Source organism: Anser brachyrhynchus (assembly GCF_964034855.1).
Source record: "Anser brachyrhynchus genome assembly, chromosome: 3".
Taxonomy (NCBI): Eukaryota; Metazoa; Chordata; class Aves; order Anseriformes; family Anatidae; genus Anser; species Anser brachyrhynchus.
The window spans coordinates 18,850,954-18,874,984 of NC_137696.1; the positions used below are offsets into that span (position 1 = coordinate 18,850,954).

General features: G+C 39.7%; 2 protein-coding genes across 5 annotated transcripts in view; one reads left to right on the forward strand and one right to left on the reverse strand.

Annotated features, from left to right (window-relative positions):
* The window catches only part of LOC308191835 (baculoviral IAP repeat-containing protein 5-like), a 166,768-nt gene extending 164,189 nt beyond the window's left edge, over window positions 1-2,579 (forward strand). The window contains exons 2-5 of one of the 2 annotated variants that reach the window (XM_080584698.1): window positions 422-533; window positions 659-768; window positions 874-991; window positions 1,264-2,579. In XM_080584698.1, coding sequence (XP_080440824.1) covers window positions 422-533; window positions 659-768; window positions 874-991; window positions 1,264-1,347 — 424 coding nt within the window. In that variant the 3' untranslated portion in view covers window positions 1,348-2,579. Of the gene's footprint in view, window positions 1-367; window positions 534-658; window positions 769-873; window positions 992-1,263 lie in introns of those variants that run through there. The other variant, XM_080584697.1, reaches the window with a different exon arrangement.
* DZANK1 (double zinc ribbon and ankyrin repeat domains 1) lies at window positions 2,071-24,012 on the reverse strand. Of its 3 annotated transcripts, none has more exons than XM_080584680.1 (21): window positions 23,616-24,012; window positions 22,522-22,646; window positions 21,737-21,890; window positions 20,370-20,484; window positions 19,877-19,973; window positions 18,974-19,098; window positions 18,344-18,429; window positions 17,896-18,013; window positions 16,824-16,937; window positions 16,435-16,527; window positions 14,672-14,794; window positions 13,487-13,651; window positions 12,665-12,893; window positions 9,440-9,543; window positions 7,261-7,335; window positions 6,252-6,348; window positions 5,018-5,106; window positions 3,817-3,897; window positions 3,124-3,251; window positions 2,792-2,866; window positions 2,071-2,551 (listed from the first exon to the last, which is right to left on the reverse strand). In XM_080584680.1, exons 2-21 carry the CDS (start codon window positions 22,628-22,630, stop codon window positions 2,386-2,388), a joined length of 2,343 nt encoding a protein of 780 aa, XP_080440806.1. In that variant the 5' UTR covers window positions 22,631-22,646; window positions 23,616-24,012; the 3' UTR covers window positions 2,071-2,385. The 3 variants fall into 3 exon arrangements, with proteins under 3 accessions (XP_080440806.1, XP_080440805.1, XP_080440807.1); XM_080584679.1 differs by lacking the exon at window positions 23,616-24,012 and adding an exon at window positions 23,382-23,433 and having other exon boundaries at window positions 22,522-22,608; XM_080584681.1 differs by lacking the exons at window positions 2,071-2,551; window positions 2,792-2,866; window positions 23,616-24,012 and adding an exon at window positions 23,382-23,589 and having other exon boundaries at window positions 3,125-3,251; window positions 5,001-5,106; window positions 22,522-22,608.
* Between the last annotated feature and the right edge of the window lie 19 nt (window positions 24,013-24,031).

The following is a 24,031-nucleotide window of genomic DNA, read 5'->3' on the forward strand; positions in this document are numbered from 1 at the left end:
TAAAGGTGGAACTTCACCGTTTCCTAAAAGGGTAGCCAAGCCCACGCCTTTCGAGGTGCTTGCGTGTGCTTTATGCTTCACAACCAGGAGGCTGTCTAGTGTCGTTAGCTTTTTATTGCTTGGTAATCTACAGTGGCTGGGTGGATACTGGGATCGTTCTGCGTGGTGGTCAGTAACGTGGTAAAAGCAATGCTTTGCAGTTTCCTTTGAAAGGGAATTATCTTTCCGTAGGTAGCGTGCTGTGGTCTAAGGGGTTACTGCCGAGCCGAAACCAGCCGAGAGCCACCCCCTTCCTTCCACCAACATGGCGCCCCCCCTCCCGTCACCGCAGGGACAGGACTACAGCTCCCGGCAGGCCCCGCGGCCCGCAGGCTCCCGCCCTGCCCCGCTCTCCAACCGCCGCCATTTGAACCATGGCGGCGGCGGCGGCGGCGGCGCTGACCGAGGCGTGGCGGCTCTACCTCGTCCCCACCCGCATCGCCACGTTCTGCAACTGGCCCTTCACCGAGGGCTGCTCCTGCACGCCCGACAGGGTGAGTCCGGGGGGAGCGGGGGGGGGGGCGAGGGGCGGTGGCTGGGAGCGGGAGCGGGACCGGGACCGGGAGCGGGAGCGGGTCCCGCTGACGCCCCCCCCCCCCGCCCCTTCCCCTGCCCGCAGATGGCGGCGGCGGGCTTCGTGCACTGCCCCATCGAGAACGGCCCCGACGTGGCGCAGTGCTTCTTCTGCCTCAAGGAGCTGGAGGGCTGGGAGCCCGACGACGACCCGCTGTGAGTAGCGGGGGTCCCTGCCCCGGCGGGGAGGGAGGGAGGGAGCGGGGAGGTGTGAGCGATGCTGGCAGCCCCCTGGGGTGGGTTTCTTCTTTTTTGTTTTAGGGAGGAGCACAAGAAGCACTCTGCGGGCTGCGCTTTTGTTGCCCTTCAGAAGGATCCCGCTAGCCTGACGCTGCAGGAGTTCCTGAAGCTGGACAAAGAGCGGATGAAGAATGCACTCGTATGTACCTGCCAGTGGTGCGACGTTTCCTATACACCCCTGAGGCTGGAAGTGGTTTGGTGTCATGTCTCAGGGCTGTTTACCTGGCCTCTTGCTTCCCTATTGCACTGCTGCCAAACTAGCTTGGTGTTTCCAGGCTCCCTTTGGCTCAGATGGCTTGTCCTCTGCTGGTTCTCAGCCTTTGCCTTACCAGAGACACAGCCCGCTACCTCCCTGAAACCTAACTGATGCTCAAATCAGTGGTAGGCAGTGACTTTTATTTTTATTTGCAGAAAAAAAAAATTTCTCAGAAGGCGACCGAGGTTGAAGACAAAGCCAAGTCTGTGCGTCGTGAAATAGAGAACCTGGCCTCCTAGGTTGCACCAGCCTCTGCTGTCTGTCTTGTGTATGTACTGTGACACTGCCACGTTCGCTGAACGACTGTTTCCTGGGACCACTTTCATAACGGCCACATCTGTGAGAAGCTTAACAACTCTGGATTCTCCTTCTCTCACTTGAGTCTGTCCGGGAAGTACCTGGGATTTGATGCACTGCATAGATAATATTCTTCTGCAGGGATTCCCCTATTCTTCCAGTTGGTTTAATTTAGGAGCGTTTAAAAACTCCTGTTTTTACTTATTCTTATTTTCTTTTGTAAACCTAGTTGTTTCTAGTTTAGAGGGTACTGGTAGCCTTGCTGCAAAAACTTGTGTTTCTTGCAAGAGCTGGCAGACACTTCCATTTTTCCATTTCTTTTACTGAATATACCAATGCTAATGGATAACTTTTAAAATAAAAAGGGGAAGGACTTTAAAAAAGAAACTCCTTCAGGGATTTAGGATTGTGTTGGCTAATAACGTTTAGTAATACCAAATCTTAGTGTGCTTAGTATACTTATAAACTTCTGTTTTTAGCTGTCTGCTGCCTCATGGCGATGCGTTTATAATTAAAAGTGGAAGGCAAAACAGCAAAGTAATTTTACTTAATTCTCTGGAGGAAAAAAATCTGACCTTTAATGCAATGAGCTACATTGAAGGCAGTTTTAACTTCAAAATGGAAAATAACCCTATCAAAGTACAGTTTGTAGTTCTTTTGCTCAAGTGTCAAACTGTCAGTTAGTATTCACCATGTCGCCTTAAAATGCTTTAATGCCTTGGAAGATAACGTTGATCCTTCTCCTTGTGCAAGCTTGGCAAGGAAAAGAAACCTCACTGAACAGAGTACAGGTAGTGAAGAATTGTGCTCTGAACCGCTGGGAAAGAGTGGGAGAATGTTGTACAAAGTAAGCAGCTGCTACAGGGTCAGAGTTGATCGCATGGTTCAGCGAAGTCTGTACACAGAACTGGACATGTGAGTTAAAGCTCTCCCAAACTCAAAGAACATCAAGCTCCATTTTGGAGAAGAGGCAGTCATGATCAAACACTGATGAGACCAATGTTCCTGGGTTTCGTAAGTTTGTCCAGCATTCCCTCTCCAAGCTTACTTGCAAACAATGAAATCACTTCATTATTTCCATCTGTAACAGCCAAATCATATGCTGATTGTCCTTTTGTATTCTTCTTTTTTATGCTTGCATTGCAGCTGTAAATAAAGAACAGATTTTAAGCTACTTAGATTCATTCCAAGTTACTGGAATTAGTAAAGTTGCTTCTAGGTAAACGTTGATGTCGAGTCGCTTCAGACTTTCTGGATGCCTGTTCCCGCAAGGACAGAGCTGTGCGATAAGGGCGCTGAGGCTTGGGCAGGCTCTGGTCCTTCAGCAGTGCCGGCTAGATCCGTGCAGGTGGGCTGTGGGTGGGTGCCCAGCTGCAGGACACTTACCGTAGCAGGACTCGGACGCACTCCTTTCCCTCTAATCCAAGCAGAACTGCCTCGTGGAGAGCGGTGTTGTTGTACCTGCACGGGAGGAATCAGCAGTGTACTTACTACCTAAGGAAACCGTCCTGGTACGTAAAGAAATGGTATAGCAAATTAAGGAAAATTAATAGGAAGATAGAGAAGTAGTCACAGTGATCTCTTTCGTAGGCTTTGGTGTGTGCATTGAGTTAATGGGAAAAGGAATTGAATAGAACAACTTTTCTAACTGAAAAAACACAAGTACATTTTTGGTAAAACTTCAAAAGACCCGAGGCAGAGAATCACTGCTCACTTACAGTCCTGACTGCTGGTCAACGTTAGCGCCTTTCTGCACAAGAAGAGAGATCGCTTCTGCATGCCTGTTACGGACAGCCACTGTCAGAGCAGGTCGGTCGTCATCGCCGGTGCAGTTTGGGTCAGTGCCCTGGGATGCGCGGGAGAGGGAAGGTAAGCTGTTACAAGCCATAAAGATTCTTCAGCTTCCACCTGGCTTTAACATTAACGCCAATTTACATTGGCAAATGGTCTTTGTTTTCAAGAGAAAAGTATTCAGATTGTGGTATTGATTCCTCATGTTTCTTCTGAAAATCGTTGTCTGCTAGCTCAAAACCAGAACATGTGCGCGTAGCAAGGGCAGTCAAACTAGATTACTGCGGTCAAGGTGCTCTTACTGCACAGCCAAAACATAGAGGTTGTGCCTTGTTTTGCTATACAAAGGACTTTACCCTAAACTACAGCATTCATATATTTTTCTTTCTACGTGGCCTTGCCAAACCCTGAGGAGAATGCTCTACACACCCGCAAGACAGAAACTGGGACAATAATATGATTGTAAAGTAGTTTTTTTCTCATTTAAAATGCTCTTTCAACCTGAAGATTGCTGTACTGCTTGGGTGTTGCCCCCTAAGCAGGAAGTTGAAGTCACTGTGCCAAGCTGATGTTAATTACAGTAAATGGTCAAAGAGTTGTAAGGTGAAACAGTGACTTACTTTGCTGAGCAACTGTTCTATCAAAGTGATCCTTCCTTTCCCATGGGGACCCAGTTCGTCCAGCAGTTGTCTGGACTCTGGCTGTGGAAACACAGAAAAGAGCCACTAAGATTTCATGCAGGGAAAATACAAGTAAGTGGGCTCTTTTTGCATCTGAGTAAAGGAAATGCACACAACAGCATGAATGCAGCTGAGGGAACAATGCCATATAGCTGAGCTTCAGTATTACCCGTGACCCTTCTGTGGGAGTTTCAGAATCCGAGCAAATGTTGGATAACCGAGGCGAATATCTCAAGTCCTGAATCTGCAAGTTATTACCTTTACATTGATACACCTATGTCTGAGGCTTCCAGAACTAGTGGAAGTATTTTATTTAGAAAATGAACATACTTGCCTTGCAGAAGTTAGTTAACCAAATCTTAAATTTTTTTTTCTTCCCATCCTTCCACCTCCTTCCCTTCCTCTTTCAAAAACCTAATAGCTTGGCAAAGCATTTTTATCTCTGGACTCATATCACAAAGCTCTATGTCTTCCACCCATTGAGTTAGCGAAGTGATCCAAACCTAGATAACTGCACATTTCGCTTTTCAAATATTCTGTGCCATTACTGGCAATATGTTTATTTGGCAGTACTTCCAGGATGTTTGGTCTCTAGTGGAAATAAAGCTTGCTTCTTGCATTAAGGTATCCCTTAGTTGTGCTGACATCTCAGCTTGATGAAAAAACAGAGCTGACCTAAATAAAAGCTTGCTGTATAGGCTTCGTTCAGTCAGACTGCGTGAACGGCAGCTGTGACGCAGCCAAGGTTATGTCCTGTGGAGTCAGAGCCAGGTGTCAAGGGAAGATGGCAGTGCCTCCTTCTGGTGTTGCTTCTTAGAAAAACTTGTAGCAAAATCAGTCTGCAACAGCTTAGACCTGATGCTGTGTCATTAAAACAGAATGGATCAAAAAATGAGCGGAGCAATCTAATTAAGCTTTTGGGAGGAACAAAGCTCGTCTATTTCCAGTTTTGTAATAAATGTCAGCCATCAGTTTTTCAGGTTTTATATTAAGTTGGACTTCTGTCTGTTCCCCCCCCCTCCCCCCCCACGCCTTCCCTTGTTAGTGTTAAAAGCTTTCTATTTTTATCCTTGGATGCCCTCCTTCATATTAGTGCTGCTCTATATCTATTTTTTTTTCTGTACCAGCAGAAGATATGTACAGGGAGCTTATCTTCTTTTTCTGTAAGCATTCTTGACTTTGTTCTCTTTATTTTGCCTCTTGAATGTGAAAGATCGTGATCTTCTTTGCCTACCAGAAAGGGAAACAAGCAAACAATTCAAAGCAAAGTCAGTATCCTAACAAGAACTCGGGGGAAAAAATCTGGAAATAATTTATCCAAAAAAATATTTTATTTTGTGCTGAAATGAAGGCAATATTTATCAGTATTCTACAAGGGAAAGTGATGAAATATTTGTTGCAGATCAGACTGGTTTTAACAAAAGGTTTGCACTCAAGCAGACTTAAAAACTTGCTATTTTGAAGTGAAGATTCAATGAAATGTAGAGTTCTAGGGGTTTGAGTCTTTTAACTAGCTGCAGCTATTCAACAGGCTTGACTTGGACTCATGATTTTTTTTGGCCAAAAAACTTACATTTTTTTCAATGCTGCTAAGAACAAGACTAGAGGACCTTGAATAAATATGCATGTCCATTATTTTTAAGACACGCAATCTACCGCTGTTCAGGAGGGCTGATAAATTATGAAGCATGTGGGGACCCTTTGAGTTGGTGCTACCGGAGCCTGGAATCACAGCCACGTCACCGGCAGTCTGGAAAACCAGCTCCTACTGCCATTTGCAATGTCTCACACTGGAAGCAGAAAGTGGCCTTAACGTGTACGTGAACTATGTCAACTGGTACTCTAGGCATTTCTGCTTTCTAATGCTGAATTTACAAATAATTTATTTAATGAAAACCAAAATCCCATATGAGTTGCCTTAGAGGCTGAGCAGCTACTGACATCAATGGGAAATGCATGTTAAGCATCTCTGAAAACTAGAATTAATGTATTTCAGCATTTCTTGTCTTTTCGTAAGGTACCAATGCTGAAGTCCCTGCAGTAGCTCAAATGTAGAGATGATATTGGTATTTATGGCTTCTACTGGAAAAGAATATGCAAAGCATATTTATCGCTAGTTTATCGCTAGAATAAAAACACTGCAGTGAGCGGTGGCTGCAGTTTATTGACCTCTCCAGCTATCCTCTGGAAATGAATCATACCCATAAGCTTTTGACAGTCTGTACATTGCTGAAATTGCAACTCAACCAAAGTTTGAGACTTGAAGATCAACTTAGGAAGGTGCAGAATGTGCCTGTCCCAGTCTGTAAGCACTAGTTCCCCATTCTTGACTACTATATTTGTTATATCATAAAGGCACAAATAAAGAATCTCACCCAAACTAGTCTGACTGCCATCCAGATTATTTCCATCTTCTGTTACGCTATTTAGGTAATGATTATTGAACTTTGCTGGTTTACTGGTATGAATATCCTGTAGAAGCATCAAAATGCAGGAAGTTGATCAGATTATCATGCAATGCTGTTATAAACTCAGTAGCACAAAACAATAAAAAATTATATAGGCTTTAAATCAGTCTCAAATTAGCATAAAACATGATTCATCTGTAATTGAACTCTGTTTTGACACAACATAATGTACTGTTTTCTCCTAAACTACGTGTTAGTTTGTTTTGATTTTTTTTAGAAACTGATACAACCTCACTTACTGAAAAAAGATTCTTATCCAAGTGACAGTGCCTCTGCTAGCTGAGAAATCTGATTAATTTCTCACTTGTGAAATGATGTGATATGCCTTTTCAGGCACCATTTGGCAAGGTAAGCTTTTTAAGATTCTACAGAAGAAATACAGTCTGAATTTTGGATCTTTGAAATGGCAGATTTTCATCTTTGAAAAGTTGGAAATGAATATGTGGGTGTTTTTTGGAACGTGGTGATTCTGGAGGTAGGGATTTTAAGTGTTTGAATACTGTTAACAGGAGATTTGGTAAATATTATCTCCAAGCTATTAAAAATTACTAAGCTTGTTTCTTAAGAGCACAATATGTGGACTGAAGAAAAGGAGGTTCTAAGATCAGGAGCTAAGGGGTGCTAGAATGACTAAACATCAATAGAAAGAAGAATGTCAATATTACTAGAAAACTAATGAAACGTAAGATGATAGCAACATAACCATGAAGTCTGGCTTAATCAGATAAAGATACCTGTTCAACCAGCTCCAAAAGAAAACAAAAGATTCCTTTCTCTGAAGTGATGAGTTAACACCTTGTGAACAAAAGAATTTCGTGTTTAGACCTGAATTTAAAATGTATCAGTGTTACCCTGACTGCTCTAGCAACAGCTTTAGACCAGCTGCCTAACAACCGGCCTCATCCCCCAAACTGACCTTGTTACCAGCAACAGTGTAACTTAACGTAATAGTGACTTGATCGTGGTTTTCACAGATGGCAGCAGAAGTAATCTGTAGGGAAAGAGCAACCGAGCAACTGTTAGTGTCTCTGAGAAAAAGGAGACAGAAATAGTTTTAGGAATAAGTCACACTGATGGGTTGATGATGTTTATTATGGAGCCAATGCACAAAATCACACACGACCGGTGACCTCTGACCGTTTCTGAAACGGCACCTATACGTTAACTGAGGAAGGGACAGGTGGTGTTTTGAGTAGCTGGGAATATCAGAATGACAGAATTGCCGGATGAACATAAAAGATGCGGTAATGCTATGTTTCATTAAAGTGCGGTCATTTTTCCACCCAAATTTTTATTTTTTTTTTTATTCCACCCAAATGCTGCTTTAGTTGTACCAGCCTGTGGCGGTACAAGCTACAGTAAAACAGAGGCAACTTTCTATATCATTAAAAGCATAGTGCTGACGAGAGTGCTATTGAAGTTATATGTAAATAAATGTACAGGGGATTATAAAGAATTGAAATGAAGCAGACAATGTTATGTTGCAGCAGGTTGGGAATTTTGAGATAAGGCTGATTAGATTTCTAATCTGATAACTGATAAGAAGGCATTGAACCCAGATAGTTGGCATCTACTTTGAATCGCTTCTGTTACTTTTGTGGGCAGTGATTTCAGGACAATAGAATGACAAAAGGCCAGAACAGCAGCAGGAGTAGCCTGTTCTAGGCAATTCAGGCATATCCTTCTGAATCCTCTAGCAAAAGAAACAAGTTGCAGTGGACCTATACCTCATGTCCTACACCACCTATACCAAGCAGATACCTTTTGTTTATACTTGCATTACAGTTTCTGAACACACTGGTGTATCACATAGGTCTCAGATGTAATTCAGACGCAAAATATCTGCTGTTAAGCCTCCCAAAAAATTAATCTGGCCAAATACCAATTACATTTGTCATCCTTAGTATTCATTAGCTTTTCTATAGTTGTTTCTATGTGCTACAATAACTTTTTTTGATTGATGTGCCGTATCTCTCAGGTCAGGATAAGATGTAGTGAGTTTAAACTGTAACAGGGGAGATTCAGGTCAGTCACCAGGAAAGAGCTTCCCAGTATCTATGCTAGTTTAAGGAATTGCCAACCCTACTTCTGCCTGCATCCTACTTTCAGCTTTTTTTTTTACTAGCGCTGATGCACCTTTTTTTTTCTTTCTTTCTTTCATTTTTTCCAACTATTTTTAGCCTGGTTCATTGATTCCAGTAGACAGGCCATTGGCACAAGCAGTTGTGCTGGCATCACCTAGGAAGCAGCGACGGGGGGAAGCAACTCCTTAATCCAGCAGGGCTGCCAAAGAAAGCAATACAGTACTGCAGCTGAACTGCAAAGGATAATTGAGCACAGAAATGGACTGCCTGGGGCAATTGTGAAATCTCCATTGTTGGTGAATTTTAAAAGCTTCAAGACAAACATCTGTCAGGAACAGTTTAGGCAGAGTTGATCCTCCCTCAGGACAGGGACCAAATGATCTCTCAGTCATTCCAGCCCTGTCTTCTAGGACTCTTTAGGCAGGGTCTCCAACTTCCACCTTTGGTTGCTATCACCCTTTTAATCATTTTAATGCAGGTTGGTGCACTGAAGACCACATCTCCAGTATGGAAAGAATACGTTCTTCCACTACTGGTATAGTTTACACCAGAAGTAGGCTATATAACCAAAGAGAATTGCTGCTATCTGCTGGTGTAATCTAGCTCTAAGTGGGGGCAAGCATATCATCTATCATCTAAATCCAGTTTCTAGCAGGGTTTATTTAACTGACCAACTACACAGATGTCAGTTGGCTCTTCTTTTTCTTGATTGCCTGCTGCTCAGCTGCTTTTACAGAATCCTGCAAGAGCTTTCTGGCTTCTATCACTTCTCTTACAGCTGTGAGGTGAGAGAAGAAAAGAAACTGCCATATTAACAAGAAAGCAGAAAAAAATCTTCAGTGAAAGACTAAGCAAAAGATGGAACAACAAAAACAAACAAAAATCCCCACATACAAACAGGTTTAGATCTAAAGAAACAGAGGTATGTATTTTTCCAGTGTTTATCTAGCAGCCAGAATATTCTTTTCATGACGCTTCACAGGAAGATATTACTCACAAGGCCCTTCCTACCTTTCCCATTCGAGGTTCTCCAATCAGTGCTCTGAATTCAAGGTTGTTCTGGGCGTAGCTTCTAAGGTGAGCACAGACATGATCCAGCTGCTTTCTCCAGTAACCTGATCAGAGAGAGTTAAGCAGGAGAAAAAATCCCTGAGATTGTGGTTAACATTTCTTCTGCTCATCTGATTGATGATTTAAAAAATAGCAGATTTTCACTCAGACAAAAAAAAAAGGATTTTTTTTCAGAAAATTTAGCTGATCAGGAAATGAGAAGTAAGTTACACTCTAAGAAAGGTGGAATACTGTCTCATACATGGGTTATAATTCATTTCTAGAGCAGCTCTATTCACAACAAAATCATGTCTCAGAGTTATCCTTTGGAATCAAAACTGGCCATGTGTAAAGGAGAAACCATTTCCACGTTTAAAAAAAAATAATAGTTCAATAGTACAACTACATGATTGAACTGATTTTTAGTTGATTTAAGGTCCTGGACAGGTAACAAACTAAATCTGAAAGCTGCAAACGTAGTAACCGAACCTATATAGCATTCTAGTCTGTGTAAGTTATTTTCCAATTGTATGCATTTCAATTATATATGGGAGAGCATGTTGAAAGCTTCAGCATTCCTGCTCTTTTGCCTGTCAGAATGTCTGGGAAAGAGTTAGCATGCTGTTTTGTTGGTACAGGGCATGAAACACTTGTGGCTGAACGCTCCTGGATTCAAAACTCAGCTTAAGCCATTCAGAGTTTTTGCATCTATCATCCAAGCACTTTCACAGCAACTTTCTGTTTTCATTAGAGAAAGAAAGAAAAGGTCTTGGTCTCATTCTGAAGTGATTGTTATCAGGATAATTTTATTTTTGAGCACACTTACGGAAAGTACAGCGTATGATTTATTTTGTTGTAAATAAATTGTGTAGGCAGGGTAACCTCGTTTAACTTACACAGTGAAGTTGCTCTGACCTTATCTGTCCCCTCACAGTAAGTGAAGCTCATAACAGTGAAACGAAGCCAAGTCAGAAGGGCTGCTCTCTGACATTTACAAGAGAAAACACAATTTTACAGGGACTTTTGTGCTCGGAGGACTCTTTCCAAGACAGAGCTGGTAGAAATTATGACAAACTAAAACCACAAGTCTTATTTGTTAGGCAGCTTGAAGGAATATAAAAAAGAAGGATGGTTGACCCACAGAGCAACATAAATTGTAAAAACAAGTTGAATACAAGTTGAAAATACTAATTAAAAATCTAAGCTAGGGTACTATCTTGTGAGTGATCCCTCCAGGGATGTCAGTATTATTTGCAATAAACTGGTTGATAACTAGCCTAGGTCCTCAGCTTTCATTTAAAAAAAAAAATCCAGATGGCCAGGAACATATTCTTGCATTTTTGACTTTTTATTACATCTAAAAGGCTTTTGGGCAGCATTGATAGAATACTTGAATTCATGCTGTTGTTTACACCTCGGTCATACTGATTTACAGATTGTTAGAGTGGAAAAGGGAAGGTTTCTTTGTAAAGTTTACCTGGTAAATGACTTGGCTCCTGTTCAAAACAGAATGAAAGTACAGCCAAAAAAAAAAAAAAGAAATATAGTACATATCAGAGGATTAGTATTTTGGTACTGCTGTTATTTCACCCTGTCCTAACAGTTTATTTTTAATCCTCCCAAAAGAAAAGAAGGTAAGTTAATGGCTGATATGGTCGAGGACAACAACAACAAATCACTTATTAAATCACTTGCATTTAATAACTTTAATATCAAATGTCTGATACTATTTGAATTCAAGAAAACGGACATATCTGGCCTATATAAACAAGTTTTCTTGGCGTGATAGCATACGGTCTTGTTGATATATGTAGTGTCAAGCCCTTTAGACAGCTTAGCATCAAGGAAATAGAGCAGCAGGAAAGACTTGACTGTAACAGACATTTATTGATTTATAGAATGAAATATGTTCCCCAGGCCTTGGCAGTGTCTGAAGGAGAATGCATGACACAGTGCACCTTCAACAAAGTTGACGTTTCTAACTGGATAAAAATTAACAAGTCTGACGTAGTACAAAAGCAGTTCAGAATTTCTTCCCAACCTTTCCTAGTAAAAGGAGTTCTCTCCCAAGTCAAGAGCTGTACTTCTGGCAGAGACACATGAATGTTTAGTGTTACTATTTTTTTCTCAGTACTGTTATAGGCCAGTCGTTTATTATCTCTGAATAGATTAAGCTCCCTCACACGTTGAGTCGAGTCAAATGTTTTATTTCCTACAGTCATGTCTCCAAGAGAACATGCCACATTTCAGAGCAAGGGAGTAGGAAAAAAGATTTCCCTAGTAATAATTTAAAAAACAAAAGTGCATCATGTTCATATTTATATACAGAGTCAAAACAGGAAATTCTAACATTCATTAGCACCCAAGAGATAAATAACTCTGATAACGGCCTGAGGGGTTGACAACAGTCAAGTGATTCCACAAAGAACTCCTGCTGACCAAACCAGCGACCGCAAAACAAAGGAGTGTGCAGTAGTGATACAGTAGTCCCCCCGTGGACAGTCTCTGCAGTGAGACAGACACCTTAGGGGGCTGGAAAAAGGGGACTGCAAGAGCTCTCAAGATTCCTACCAACCCTTACTTCTTGTAATGCCGTTAAGAATCCCTTTCCCTGTTTTAGTTTGTGTTGCTTCCAAGACTTATATTATTTATTTCACAACAGCATTCCAAACAGATTTTTCGCATAGACATGCCTCATCGTATTTTTTAAGTGCTACAACCCCAGCACATCAGAGTTTTGTTTAATAATACTCCCAGCAGGCTCTATCGCAGTACTAACTGAACTTAACTTTTGGCATGGAATAGGGGTTGTTTAGTGGTTTCCAATTCAAATATAGGACACACATACCCTTGATCTCGTAGGATCTGAAAAATATCAAGCTACTAGATCTGAAAAATATCAAGCTACTAGCAAACTAGTAAGAGTGTACAGGACTCATTAGCAACAATTTTGATGGTTGTTGACAGTCTTTCTTTTAAGCTATTATTGGAAATCGGTGATTTCTAAGGCACTGCATTTCCAAGTGACTGGTTGGAAGACAGATCTGTAAAGCAGTAAGTCAGTGACCTGCTGATGGCACATTCCATAGACTACAATCTTACAAAGAAAAACAAAGTCATATTTCACAGCTTTGTTTTGAGTAAGAATTTTCCTTCATGATTACATAAAATCAAACTCTTCCTAACCTTTTCCAGGACTGATGGCTGTCAGGAGAGGCTTACGATCACTCATTTTTTCCAGCTTTTCTTTGTGTAAAATCAGCTCAAGTTCCTTCTTTTCCAACAGTTTGCTAGATGGGTAAAAAAGTCCAATGGTTTGGGTTCCTTTATCTTCTGTTTCTTTTAGATCTACTCTAGATTTGGACAAGGAAATAGGAAGAGACTGCCAGGCAACTTGAGCTTGAAGTGGTTTAGTCTGTGCGAGGGTGTGGAGGGGAAGAAAAAGTGTAAGTAAATTAATTAGATATTATTAAATGGCTTACAAACAAAAATAAACTGAAACGGTATAAAAGTTAAGAATGACAAAGCTAGAAGGGAGAATCATTAGCAATTATTGATTATAATTACCAGTCAGTAACAATGATGTGATTTATCACAAATATTCAAGAAAGCAAAACTCTTCATGACTGTCAGAAGAATCAGGCCACTTAGCTGTCCTTGCTAAGTGTTATGGTCTCTTCTCAAAATACAGTTTTCAATGCATTACCTTGTATTAGTAGGACACAGTAATTCATGAGTAGTAAGATAAAAATGCTTAAAGAATGAAGACTTTTGAAAGCTGCTAGTTTCTCACTTTGATATTTAGAAGAAGGCCTTTAAAGCCTTTGGCTAAGGCTACATTTTTGCAGAAAATGGCTCTCAGAATAAACATATGCTCGGTTTTGCCCTCAGAACTCTCACAGAGCACGTCTCAAAAAAGAAGTTAAGTTGTGTTGATCTATACTAGTAGTGGACTGGCCTATCTTTTAGCTGTGTTCGAGCCTGGCTTTGTAATACTGTGTGTCTTACCTCAGAAAACTGCAGCGAGTCCCCAGCATCCAAGAGAACTCCACTGTGAGAACTCACCCTTGATGGGGGCTCTATGTAAACACCACAGAACGCACAGAACCGAGCATACGGACGGTTGTTTGTACCACACTTGAAACAAGTAAAGTAGCACGGAGGAGGGTCAGGCTGGAAAGTTTAATGAGACACTTGTCACTACAGAAACATACGATGCACAGTTCAGAAGAGATAAAAGCAATGACGCAAATTAAAAGGAAGCAAAATAACACTACCCAAAGCTATTAGAATAGTAATATTAACTAGGGTACCAGACTGTTAACACTGCCAGATGCAAGACAGTGAATCTTTAGTGATCTCAGCGCCATGTTAAGAAGGCAAACATTTTTTCAGACAGATTTACTATTTTGGTATATTATTTTCTAACACATTCAAAAATATTTATGTTCTTTGTCAAAACCCTGTCATTACTAGTGTGGTGCTCTAATACCAAATATTGACTGAAACCCTTCCAGTTTACCCTTTTGACCTTTCCTGGAACAGTACAGGTAGCAATGGTTATGCATGCATATAGGGGAGTGCTTAAAATTTTATGTAGACTCTGCTCACATTAAAAAAAAAGTTATTCTCCACTAGTGTGATCTTAACTTGAAACACCGTACAAACAAAATACATGCCCAAAGAAAATGTTCCCATTGGTTCAAAACTCTACAGAGCATCAGTTGACAAAATACTTGTCTTTACTGAAAGACAAGTTAATGAGGCCTTCAGCCAAAAGAATCAGATGCATCATCTCATCTCTGATAATTCCCTGTACAGGTGATCATGGCCTAGGGTAGTTGTGGGAAAACTTGAATTAGGTTAGCCTATGCTTTAGCCTTTGATGGACTAGCTACTTTGGCAGAGTACACAGCTATTGCATCTCACCTGATGCAATGAGGTGATGCTCATTGGCCCCACAGCAATTTATTTACATCTCTAAACCCCTAAGTCATTGACTGAAGTAGGGTCAGGATGTTTTTATAAGCATTTAATGTTTCTCTATATTATCCTATGTGCTTTAAGCAAGTATTTTGATAATAATAAGCTATGTACTAACTGACAAGAGTTTTGCAAAGAGAAGATTGAAATTGTTTCAGCTCATAGATGAGTTAAACCAGATTTGTCAACACAAACACTGACAGCATGTACCTTGGCTCCACAACAGTCACAGAAACGAGCATCACATTGGTTAACACGATTGCATTTTGAGCAGGAAACTGTTTTTCCCTGCTGGCTGGTATAAGCTGGGGGGCTATCTCCTCGAAGCACGTGCTAATAAAACAAAACAAACATTAGGCAGAAAACACTTCTTATAAAGAAAAGTTCAGTAGCTAAATAAGGCAAAATAGGAAATCAAACAACTTTGATAAAATAATATGCAGTCTAAAATAATTATTTCAATGTAGAATAAGCAACAGATTGATTTTCATCTAATTTGCAACATTTCAAAAGCACAGTAAAATGTGGTATTAATTTGTTTGTTTGTTTTAGTAGGAATAAGTGCAAAAAAAAAATTCCTTATCAGTTCTGTCCTTTTATATTGAGTACGTTATTAATATGGCCCCATGTGTAAGTACACTTCAAATAAACAGGGAGGTTGCTCTGCTGATAAACTTACATTTTCAAGTCCAAAACACAACTGCTATTTTTCTTATTACCTTTTAAAGTCTTTGTTGTGGTGTGGTGGGAGGAGCGTGTTCAGAAAACAAGTTTTTTTCCCAGTTTGATATTTGCCACATAAATGTTTTTGTACCCTTTTACCTCATACAAGTTATATATTACCTAGTTTTCCCACTACAATTAACTTATATGGGTATACAAAAGAAAATAGAAGCTGAAACTTCCAGAGGTTGAATATAGATCCTAGCTAGGACAAACAAGTCTTAAAATGTTTTGTTAGGTATTGCCTCAGAAGTCTAACAGGGATCTAACAAGTGTAAACATGTTATTAATCTAAATTACTTTATAACCATTAATAGTACTTAATGGTTACTAATAGTAATTAATAGTAATTAGTTTCATTACTAATGATCAATTATTCAGGATTTATTATTTGCCATCACTAATTACTAATTAATCAGTGTAACTAGTAGCATTTGTGATTGCTATTAATAGTAATTCAGTGAGCAGTTAAATTTCTCTCTAAGCTTCTACAGAGCTCACCATTAAAGTCATATGTCTAACTTTATGGGGTTACATGTTAATATCTGCATTCAGTGAAGCAGTTACATGCATGACTATCTTAGGTAAATACATACAGATTTCTGCTGAAATTCAATGACACTTCACTGGCTGAAATGTATCCTAAGTGAAATCTTAAGCTTTTTATATAAGACTTCTCTCTTCAGCAAGGAACCCAATAAGTAAGCTAAACCGGGAGTTGAAATGGACAGCAATTTTAGGGGGAACATTTATTGTGTTTCTCCCCTCAGTGCAGAATCACTGACAAATACAAGCACAGTAGCTGTATGTGCATAGGGGCAGCAGCAAACTGAGTTAACAAAAATAAGGTAAAAGATTATTTTGTTTTCATAAAGTAATTGATATGAATGAGAATGATCATCTGGATGTATCTACTCAAGTTTTATATTGCAATTAACGATTTGGATACCAGCAAGACTCCCAAGGAGTCAAGACGACCTGTTTTTTAAGTGCATTCTTAGCTTTGACAATGGTATTTACAATCCTGACTTCCAGAGGAGAAATTTGGAGGTATAGCATATATTTATAATGTTTAGCTTAATGTTTGTGATGGCACATCGGTGAGAGTACTGGTCTAGAATATGGCATGTGGGAAGGATTCTCTGCTTTTGTAATATAGGCACAAAGGGATATTAATTCAGTTTTCAAAAGAAAATAATTTTATGCTTTGACTTGAATAACCCAACTGCAATTGATGCAAGAAGCCTTACCATCTGTGCTTCAGGCAGTTTGCTTTCACAGGTCACACAATATTTATGATGAAGAGGATTTCCTGTGCCGCATGCCTGACAAATTACTTTGCCCTTTTAAATAGAAAAAGAATACATTTCACAAGGTATTTCAAAACTGTTAGCAACAATAATAAGAAGAGGACTTGATCACAGAAAGTGCTGTGGTTACTCAGCTCTGCAAATAGAAGAGATCCTTCAAGTCTGTGCTGTGGAGTTGGGTTTTAGTTAAGCTATATAGCCTAGTCATCACAAATTTACATATCTTGGTGCCAGTTTTGTTTAAGCTATGGTACAGGTCACCTGGGAGATCCATTATCAATAATTCCAGACCTTTTTATATATTAGTGTCAGGTCACTTAGTCAATTACCTTCAAGCAGATGTTGGTTTGGGGCTGCAGCTGTGGAGCTATTGGTGACTCACATACAATGCAGGTGGGTGTATTCATTGGCACAAGATGTCTGCATTCAAGACATGGTGCCATCTGAAAGAAAAGACACGCTATACCTTATTAAAGACCATGATGAGATCATTATGGTTATCATGAGATCATTATGGTTATCGTGAGGTTTTCAGTATTTTGCTTATTAGAGTCCACATCAGCAGCAGTCACCGTAAACACAGCAATTGACAGCAAAATAATGTTGATATAAAGGTCAAAGGCTATTGAGAAATCACAAATACAACCAGAATGAGAATGTTTTAGTGATGACTATTATGTGTGCCAGAAAGGTGTTAAATTACTTTTCAGTAGATTTAAATGCTGCCATAATATGTGTGTAGGTAGTTCAGATCCTTCTAGCTATGAACCTCATCTAAAGAGGTGCTGGATATTTTCAGTCATCACTTGAGACTACAGCATTGTCCCAGACAAGACATCTTTTTGAGAATACAGAAAAAAAAAAATCACATTTGACTTGTTAGATAGGGTTACTATTTCATGAGAAGAGATTATGGAAGACAGTTATAGGCATCACTGTAAAAACTCTTGCATATGCATATGCTCTTGCATATGCACACATACCACTGTTAAAATCTTCAGGCAAACTAGTTGGATCTTCTACAGCTATGACACAAGCACAAGTTACTAACTAACTTCACTAGTCAGCACTGGAACAAGATGCACATGCAGATCCTGAAGACGTAGTGGTTGTTGTTGCAGGATGAAGAGGAAGCTGAATTTGGTGATGTTTCCCAACAGAAGTGAATAAAACACAATTTACCTTTTTAATGTTAACCTTATTAAAATACATGGCACTTGAAGCAATCCATGGTTAATTTTGCCCATCATTTAAGAATTACTTTGGGCCCACTGCTGAAGTTACAAAACAAAACGAAACAATCAGAACTAAATGAAGCTGTGACTAAATAATGAATATGTAATTTGCTGAGGAAGGTTGGTCCTATAAAGAGGGTTTGTTCTGTTATGATTTTTTGCTGACCTGTGCTCCTTCAGGGGGCGGGAAGTGACGTACTGGCACAGGTGGGATAGGAGATCCACATTCCTGGCAGAAGTGAGCCAAGGGATCAGACAGGCGAGGTGCAGAACAGTGTGCACATCTGAGGATAAGAGCAAACTAGCTGAGCTTGTTTTGGTATTTTTTCTAATTTGAAAAGACAGCTTTTCCTCTGATCTTACAAGTGTTAGGAATTTTTAAAAGGATGGTAAGAAAGTTGATAACATTAAACACTGATATGTAAATAAAATTATATATAAGAGAGAGAATTTTCAAAGCACTAAACTAGATCACATTCTGCTGCTATAAGCCAGTATCTGCTTTGTCTTTCCTAATTTTTAATAGAGCCTCACAGTATTATCAGCTTGGTTGCTAGTAGCAATTGCTCTGTTACTTTCCAAGGGCAAAGATGTTAAAAGCAGAAGTCATTTACCTGAGGAAATTTGTCTCCCTCTGGATCCTTGCCACCTGTGTGCTTGCTAAGCTTTTTCGGCTAGTCACCACAGAAGAACTAGCAAACTGAAAAAAAGGTAATTCTTTAGCATTAATCAGCTAGTGTTTGCAAAATGCATATAAGATACACATAAATGCATCTAACAGATTCAGCTAAAGGCATGTTATTTGAGATAAAGTGCACTGAAATGCAGTGCATTCAAGAGTATTTACTACATCTTGATTCCCCCCTTAGCTGTATTAAGGACCCACATCATCTTCTTAAAAAAAATAAATTATTTACTTCCAAGAGAGCATTACTGTATCTTAAGTTTTAGATATTGCTAATTGCAGATTCAGTAACATATTAGAAGAGGATTAGTAGGAATGCAGGCACTGGTAATTTGCCTTGCCTGGTTTTGTCTTTATTGATAACTGTGTACTGCTTTGGGCATCCCTATTCCAGTGTGTCATTACCTATAAATTTAAACTAGTACCATATAGTACAGCCAAAAGTATTAGCTTATGAGAGATTATATGAAAACGATCACAAAATTTCAAATCTTTACATTTTTTAGAGCTCAGTTCTTTTGACAGACTTTTATGTTCTTCTTCAAACCCCTCTGCTTGCCTGTAATGACTCTGTTGGTAGTGCTGAGACGGATTCCTCTCTGTATCCTGTTGTTTCTAAATGGCAGGTCAGGAGCTGTGGTCCTTGCAGGGACTTGTGATACGTCTTTTTTTCTGTTTCCAAGTCTAAAATTACAAACCTGTTATTCCACTGTCATCCACTTCATGCAGTTAAGATATATGTTAACATGAACGTTATATACTCTCAAGTTTTATATCCCAATAGGCAAGCATATTTCTAGCCATTCAAAAATTATTTTCATATCCATATTTTGGGTTAAAACAAACTCCATGGAATTGCAGGAAGTTAAACTAGAAGAAACCTCATTCCTCTCTAAAAGAGTTTACTTTTATATTTTTCTCAGTTTAGGTTATTCTTCCTTCCTGCACTCTCAAAAAATCCATCTTATAAGAGTAAATTAATGTGTGAAGAGTAAATTAATGTGATTCCCTACTCTTAAACAGTCCCATTCCCGTGACCATAGGATAAAAGCCTTTATCTATACAGGAAATCTGGGTCAAGCTTTCATTTCTGCTTTGTGTATTTATTTCGGAATCTTACTGCAGGCAACACTCAAATATCAGTAAAAAACTCTGTAAAGGATTTGCAATTCAATCAATTTAACAGCATTTTCTGGCACAAATGGGGGCCTTGTTATGTTGCTCAAACTGAACAATCTTTTTTTAAAAATTATTTAAGAGGCAATTTGATATGTGTAAAGGCAATTTTTGTTCTCTATTTGCAGTGCTGAGAACTGGAAATTGGAATTCCCAAAAGATGTTCAGTCTTCTGAGACGGTTTTGAAATTACTTGTATTTTGATAATGATATAAGATGAAAACCTACCCTGTCTACTTTCAGCTAAGAGAGAAGTATATTTCAGCTTTATGAAGTAATACCACACCTTGAAAATCTTGGGGTGCTTCACTCCAGGCAGGCTTGATTTCCACATTCATTCCATTTTTCTTTGACTTCGTAGTAAACAATCCATCTTCTCTCTCCTAAAAAGTAATTCCAATTGAATTCCAAACAATATATACATATATATTTGCTCTAATCCTTTCTTTCTATAGGTGTTTGTTAGGATTTTAAAGGTATAGGTACCTTTTTAAACGTTAAGGTTCTTATTTTCAGTGCAAGACTTTGAAAAGCTTAAATTATAAATGCATTATAAAAATATTTGGCCTGAATTGGTCAGGAAAGACCAGTGAAAAAAAGAAAAAAATATATGTTGCCTTGAACTTTTAGTATTACAAAAAGGACTGAGGCAGCAAAGATGGACAAACAGGGAAAATTAAGTATATAAAAAGTATAGGTAATCAAGATTTAATCTTTAAATAATCTCATACATATAACTCTTTATATTCAGAGAGGGGGTTACAATTGTTAAAACTTGCCTGTGTGGTGACATCTTTTAGGAAATTCTTGTCATTGTCTTCAATAGAGAAGATGTTCGGTTGCTTGTACTCTACTAGAAACACCTTTGTTACAACAGTGCTCTCCCTGCAGTCCCTGAAAATCAATGTTCACAAAGCTATATACATGTCATGAAGCTACGTGCAGCAAAAAGTAAATCATTGGTGAACATGGTTCATTTTCTTTTAAGTTAAAAGTGAGCAAACCAAGTTATCAATAAAATGTACGAATATTTTAATCCCTTAACATCTTTTACCTGTAAAACTCCTGATACTGCTGTGTCTGCTTTCTGAGGTAATTACTGTTTGCCAGAATTGCAGAAAATAGAGGACCTCCAGACTTGTCTTACATTCATAATACCATATTCACATTCCCAGCCAAGCACCAGGTAGCACACTATTCATTTGATGTAACAACTGTATTTCTCAAGCATTTATTAAATTACAGCAGTAATGTTAAAAGGCGTTAAACGTCCAAACCATTCATTTTGGATTTATTGTCATTCTAGAGCATCTTTTTAACCTACCTGAAAAAGTCTTAATGAAAACATACTGGAAACAAGCGCTAATACAGATAGTGATACAAGAAAATATATACAGATTTTGCATGTCCCTGTGCAAGGAATATAACGTTGTAATATTCCAGTGCAGATACAAGCAAAGGCTGCCTGCAGGTGCTAATAGAGGAGAACAGCAAGCCCAGATCCCCAGCTGGACTGGGTGTTTCTGCTCCCTTTGAAAAACAGGATGAAAATACAACAGAGAATGCACGTATTCCCTGTCTCCAAGCATGAAGTTAGGAGAAAGTCAACGTCTGTGTAGCAAAATCCATTTCTCTGGAATGTTGCATTTTTACTTCACTCTTGTGCATGGCAACATTTTTCTTGAGCTGTGGGGTCTGCCATTCTGTGCTCCTTCCAGAGCAACTATGCAAACTCCTGGGAAGACCAGCTTTTATAAATCTGTTGAATCACTGGATGACTGCTGACGCCAGAAAATACCACACTAGTCCCTCTGGCATTTTTGATCACGTTGAGAGATGAACTCTGAGTACAGTGTGTTTTATTAGTCTCTCACCCACAGCCTCTACAGATCATTGGCCTACATCCATGTCACAGAATATAAACATCCTAGAGATAATCCATCCCCATAAACACTTAATAAATAAAAAGTTTTATGAGAAAGTGAAGACAATGCACCCATAAAGATCACTTAGATTGCAAACTGGTTGGGGAAAGAGCTGTCTCTCATTTTCCAAATACAGGGTACTTTAAACATCATGGCTTTAAGCCACTGCTGGCATATCAGTCCCCTGACAAAATAAAACTAAAAGAAACCAGGATACTTACTTTGTAACTGCAAGTGCCTTGACCATGATTTTCCCAACTGGTAATATGATCGGACTTTTATATTTAAAAGTGTTGTGCTCTCCATAGCCAGGTTTCTTATTGCGTTCTGGTTTACTTCCATCTAATGTGTAATAAATGGAGACCTCAGGTGTATCTGAAAGACATAGAGAAAGTAATCAGCCAAACTGTGTGAGAGCTGTAAAAAAAACAAATGCTACAGCTCTGGAAATTCTCTCTGCTGTGCTTGATTTTTCTCACATAAACAGAATAAAGCAGTTGCATAAATGACTGAAAGTTCATGACCAAAATTGTTTCTCCCATGAAAAATTGGTTACTAAATGAATACAATTTCAATTGTAAGCAATATTTCTCTTCTTAAAGTAGCTGTACAATGGGAAACATTGGGAAACATTGCAAAAACTCATCCGTTCTAAAACCAAAAAAAATATATTTTTTCCTACGATGAAATGTGGAATTGTAAGGAAGTCCTCTAGGGTGAGCCTAGCACAGGATACTTTCAAGTGCTGTTTTTGCAGTCACAGCAAAAAGCAACAGCTTAAAGAGCTTGATCTTGAAAGCAATTAAGACTGCTAACATAGAGGAGTAACCCCCATGTCAATAACATTGTTTGAATTAATCAAATCAAGTGCAAGTATATTTGGTGTATCGAAACACAGTTAATTTTATAAGTTACTCAAGGAAGTGGATATTCATAAATATATGATAAAGTTTCAAATGGTCACATAAGAAAATGTTTTATATAGAGTTAAAGCTATTATTCATACCTGATTTTATTTCTACGAGAGTATTTGTATCTATTTCATGTTTAGCCTTCCCTGGAAGAGGGATTCGAAGTGGTATGACCTGAGGAACTGAGACAGAGCCCGCTGTCATTTTTCTCACCAGTGATCTTTAAAACAGAAAAACAAAAAGGCAGACAATATTTTTCTTGACAGAAGAATGCATTAAGAAATATGGTCTTTTAATGTAATTCCTCATCTTCATTTGTTTATTTTAGGAGAGAGAACACTGGATACTTTAAACTGCTCACTCATTAATATTTATGTGCTTTTCACATTGAAAAATAATAAGATCCTAATGATCATCACACTTTTGACATTTTCTCCTATTACAGAACTGTGAACAAAGCTTAAGATGAGCTCTGTTGCCTTTATTTCACTTCAGCTTTCCTTGCTCAAGTCTGACTTCTGAGTATTCAAGGGAAACAACTTTAGCATCATACATCAGTGATACGTGCTGAGAGAGACCAGTGAGGTATCTTGACTCTAATCATTAAAGATATGGTGTCATTTTCTCTGCAGGAAGAGCAAGCTACTTGTTTTGCTGTGGCCACCTGAATGGATGTCAAGGCAATGCAAGAAGATGTCCTGAAGCGGGCTAGAGAGAGACAGGTATTCCTTAAGCTTATCTCATTTATGGCATGCATTAAAAATATACCTATAAAGCACATGCCAAACATTATTTACCATAATTTATGTATTATGTCATCACGTCACAAAATATGAGAGTGAATTTGGATTCAGTAACATGTTACTATACAAAAAGATGTTCAGCAGATCTTAGGAATTGATATTCAGGGCCAGAAAAGAAGGATTGCTAGAAGGATTTGTTTTTTTTAGCTAACCTTTCGATCCTCCAGAAACACCTCTCACCCCACCCATTAACGCAGTCAGGATTCTGCACAGAGGGTGTCTGTCAGCCCATGCTCTGACTGGGGTAAGGCACCGCGCTGCCTGCAGCTGCCCATCTCCGGGCTGGGTTGCACATGAGGAACACGGACAGTTCTCAGCCAAAGCTCTCTTGTGCTGCATGCACACTGCGGCAAAGTCACGTAAGGGCGTGCAGATCAGACCTTTACCTGACACCAGGGGCTGTGACCAGTTCTCCTCAAGGCTCTGACAGCTCTTGGCACACCTGGGGCAGAAGCACAGGGTCCCCAGTCAGCCTGGTGGGAGCCCACCAGAGGGACAGAACAGGTCCCGCTGGCAGCCCCCCTGTGACAGAAGACGCCCTCAGCCCCGCCAGGCCCCGTGCCCCTTCCTCACACCGCACAACCCCGCTCCATCCTGTTGATGCAGGATGGAGCCCCACTCGATCCCCTCACACGATCCTGCCACCCTGCTTGGTCCCGGAGCAGAGGCCTGTCCCCCCCGCAGCGCCCAGACACACAGCCCCTGCTCACCCCGACCGACCTCTGCTGCAAAGCCCCTGAATGCCCCCCCGATCCCTGCCCATCCCAGTCGATCCCTGCTATGGATCCCCTGCCCACCCCCT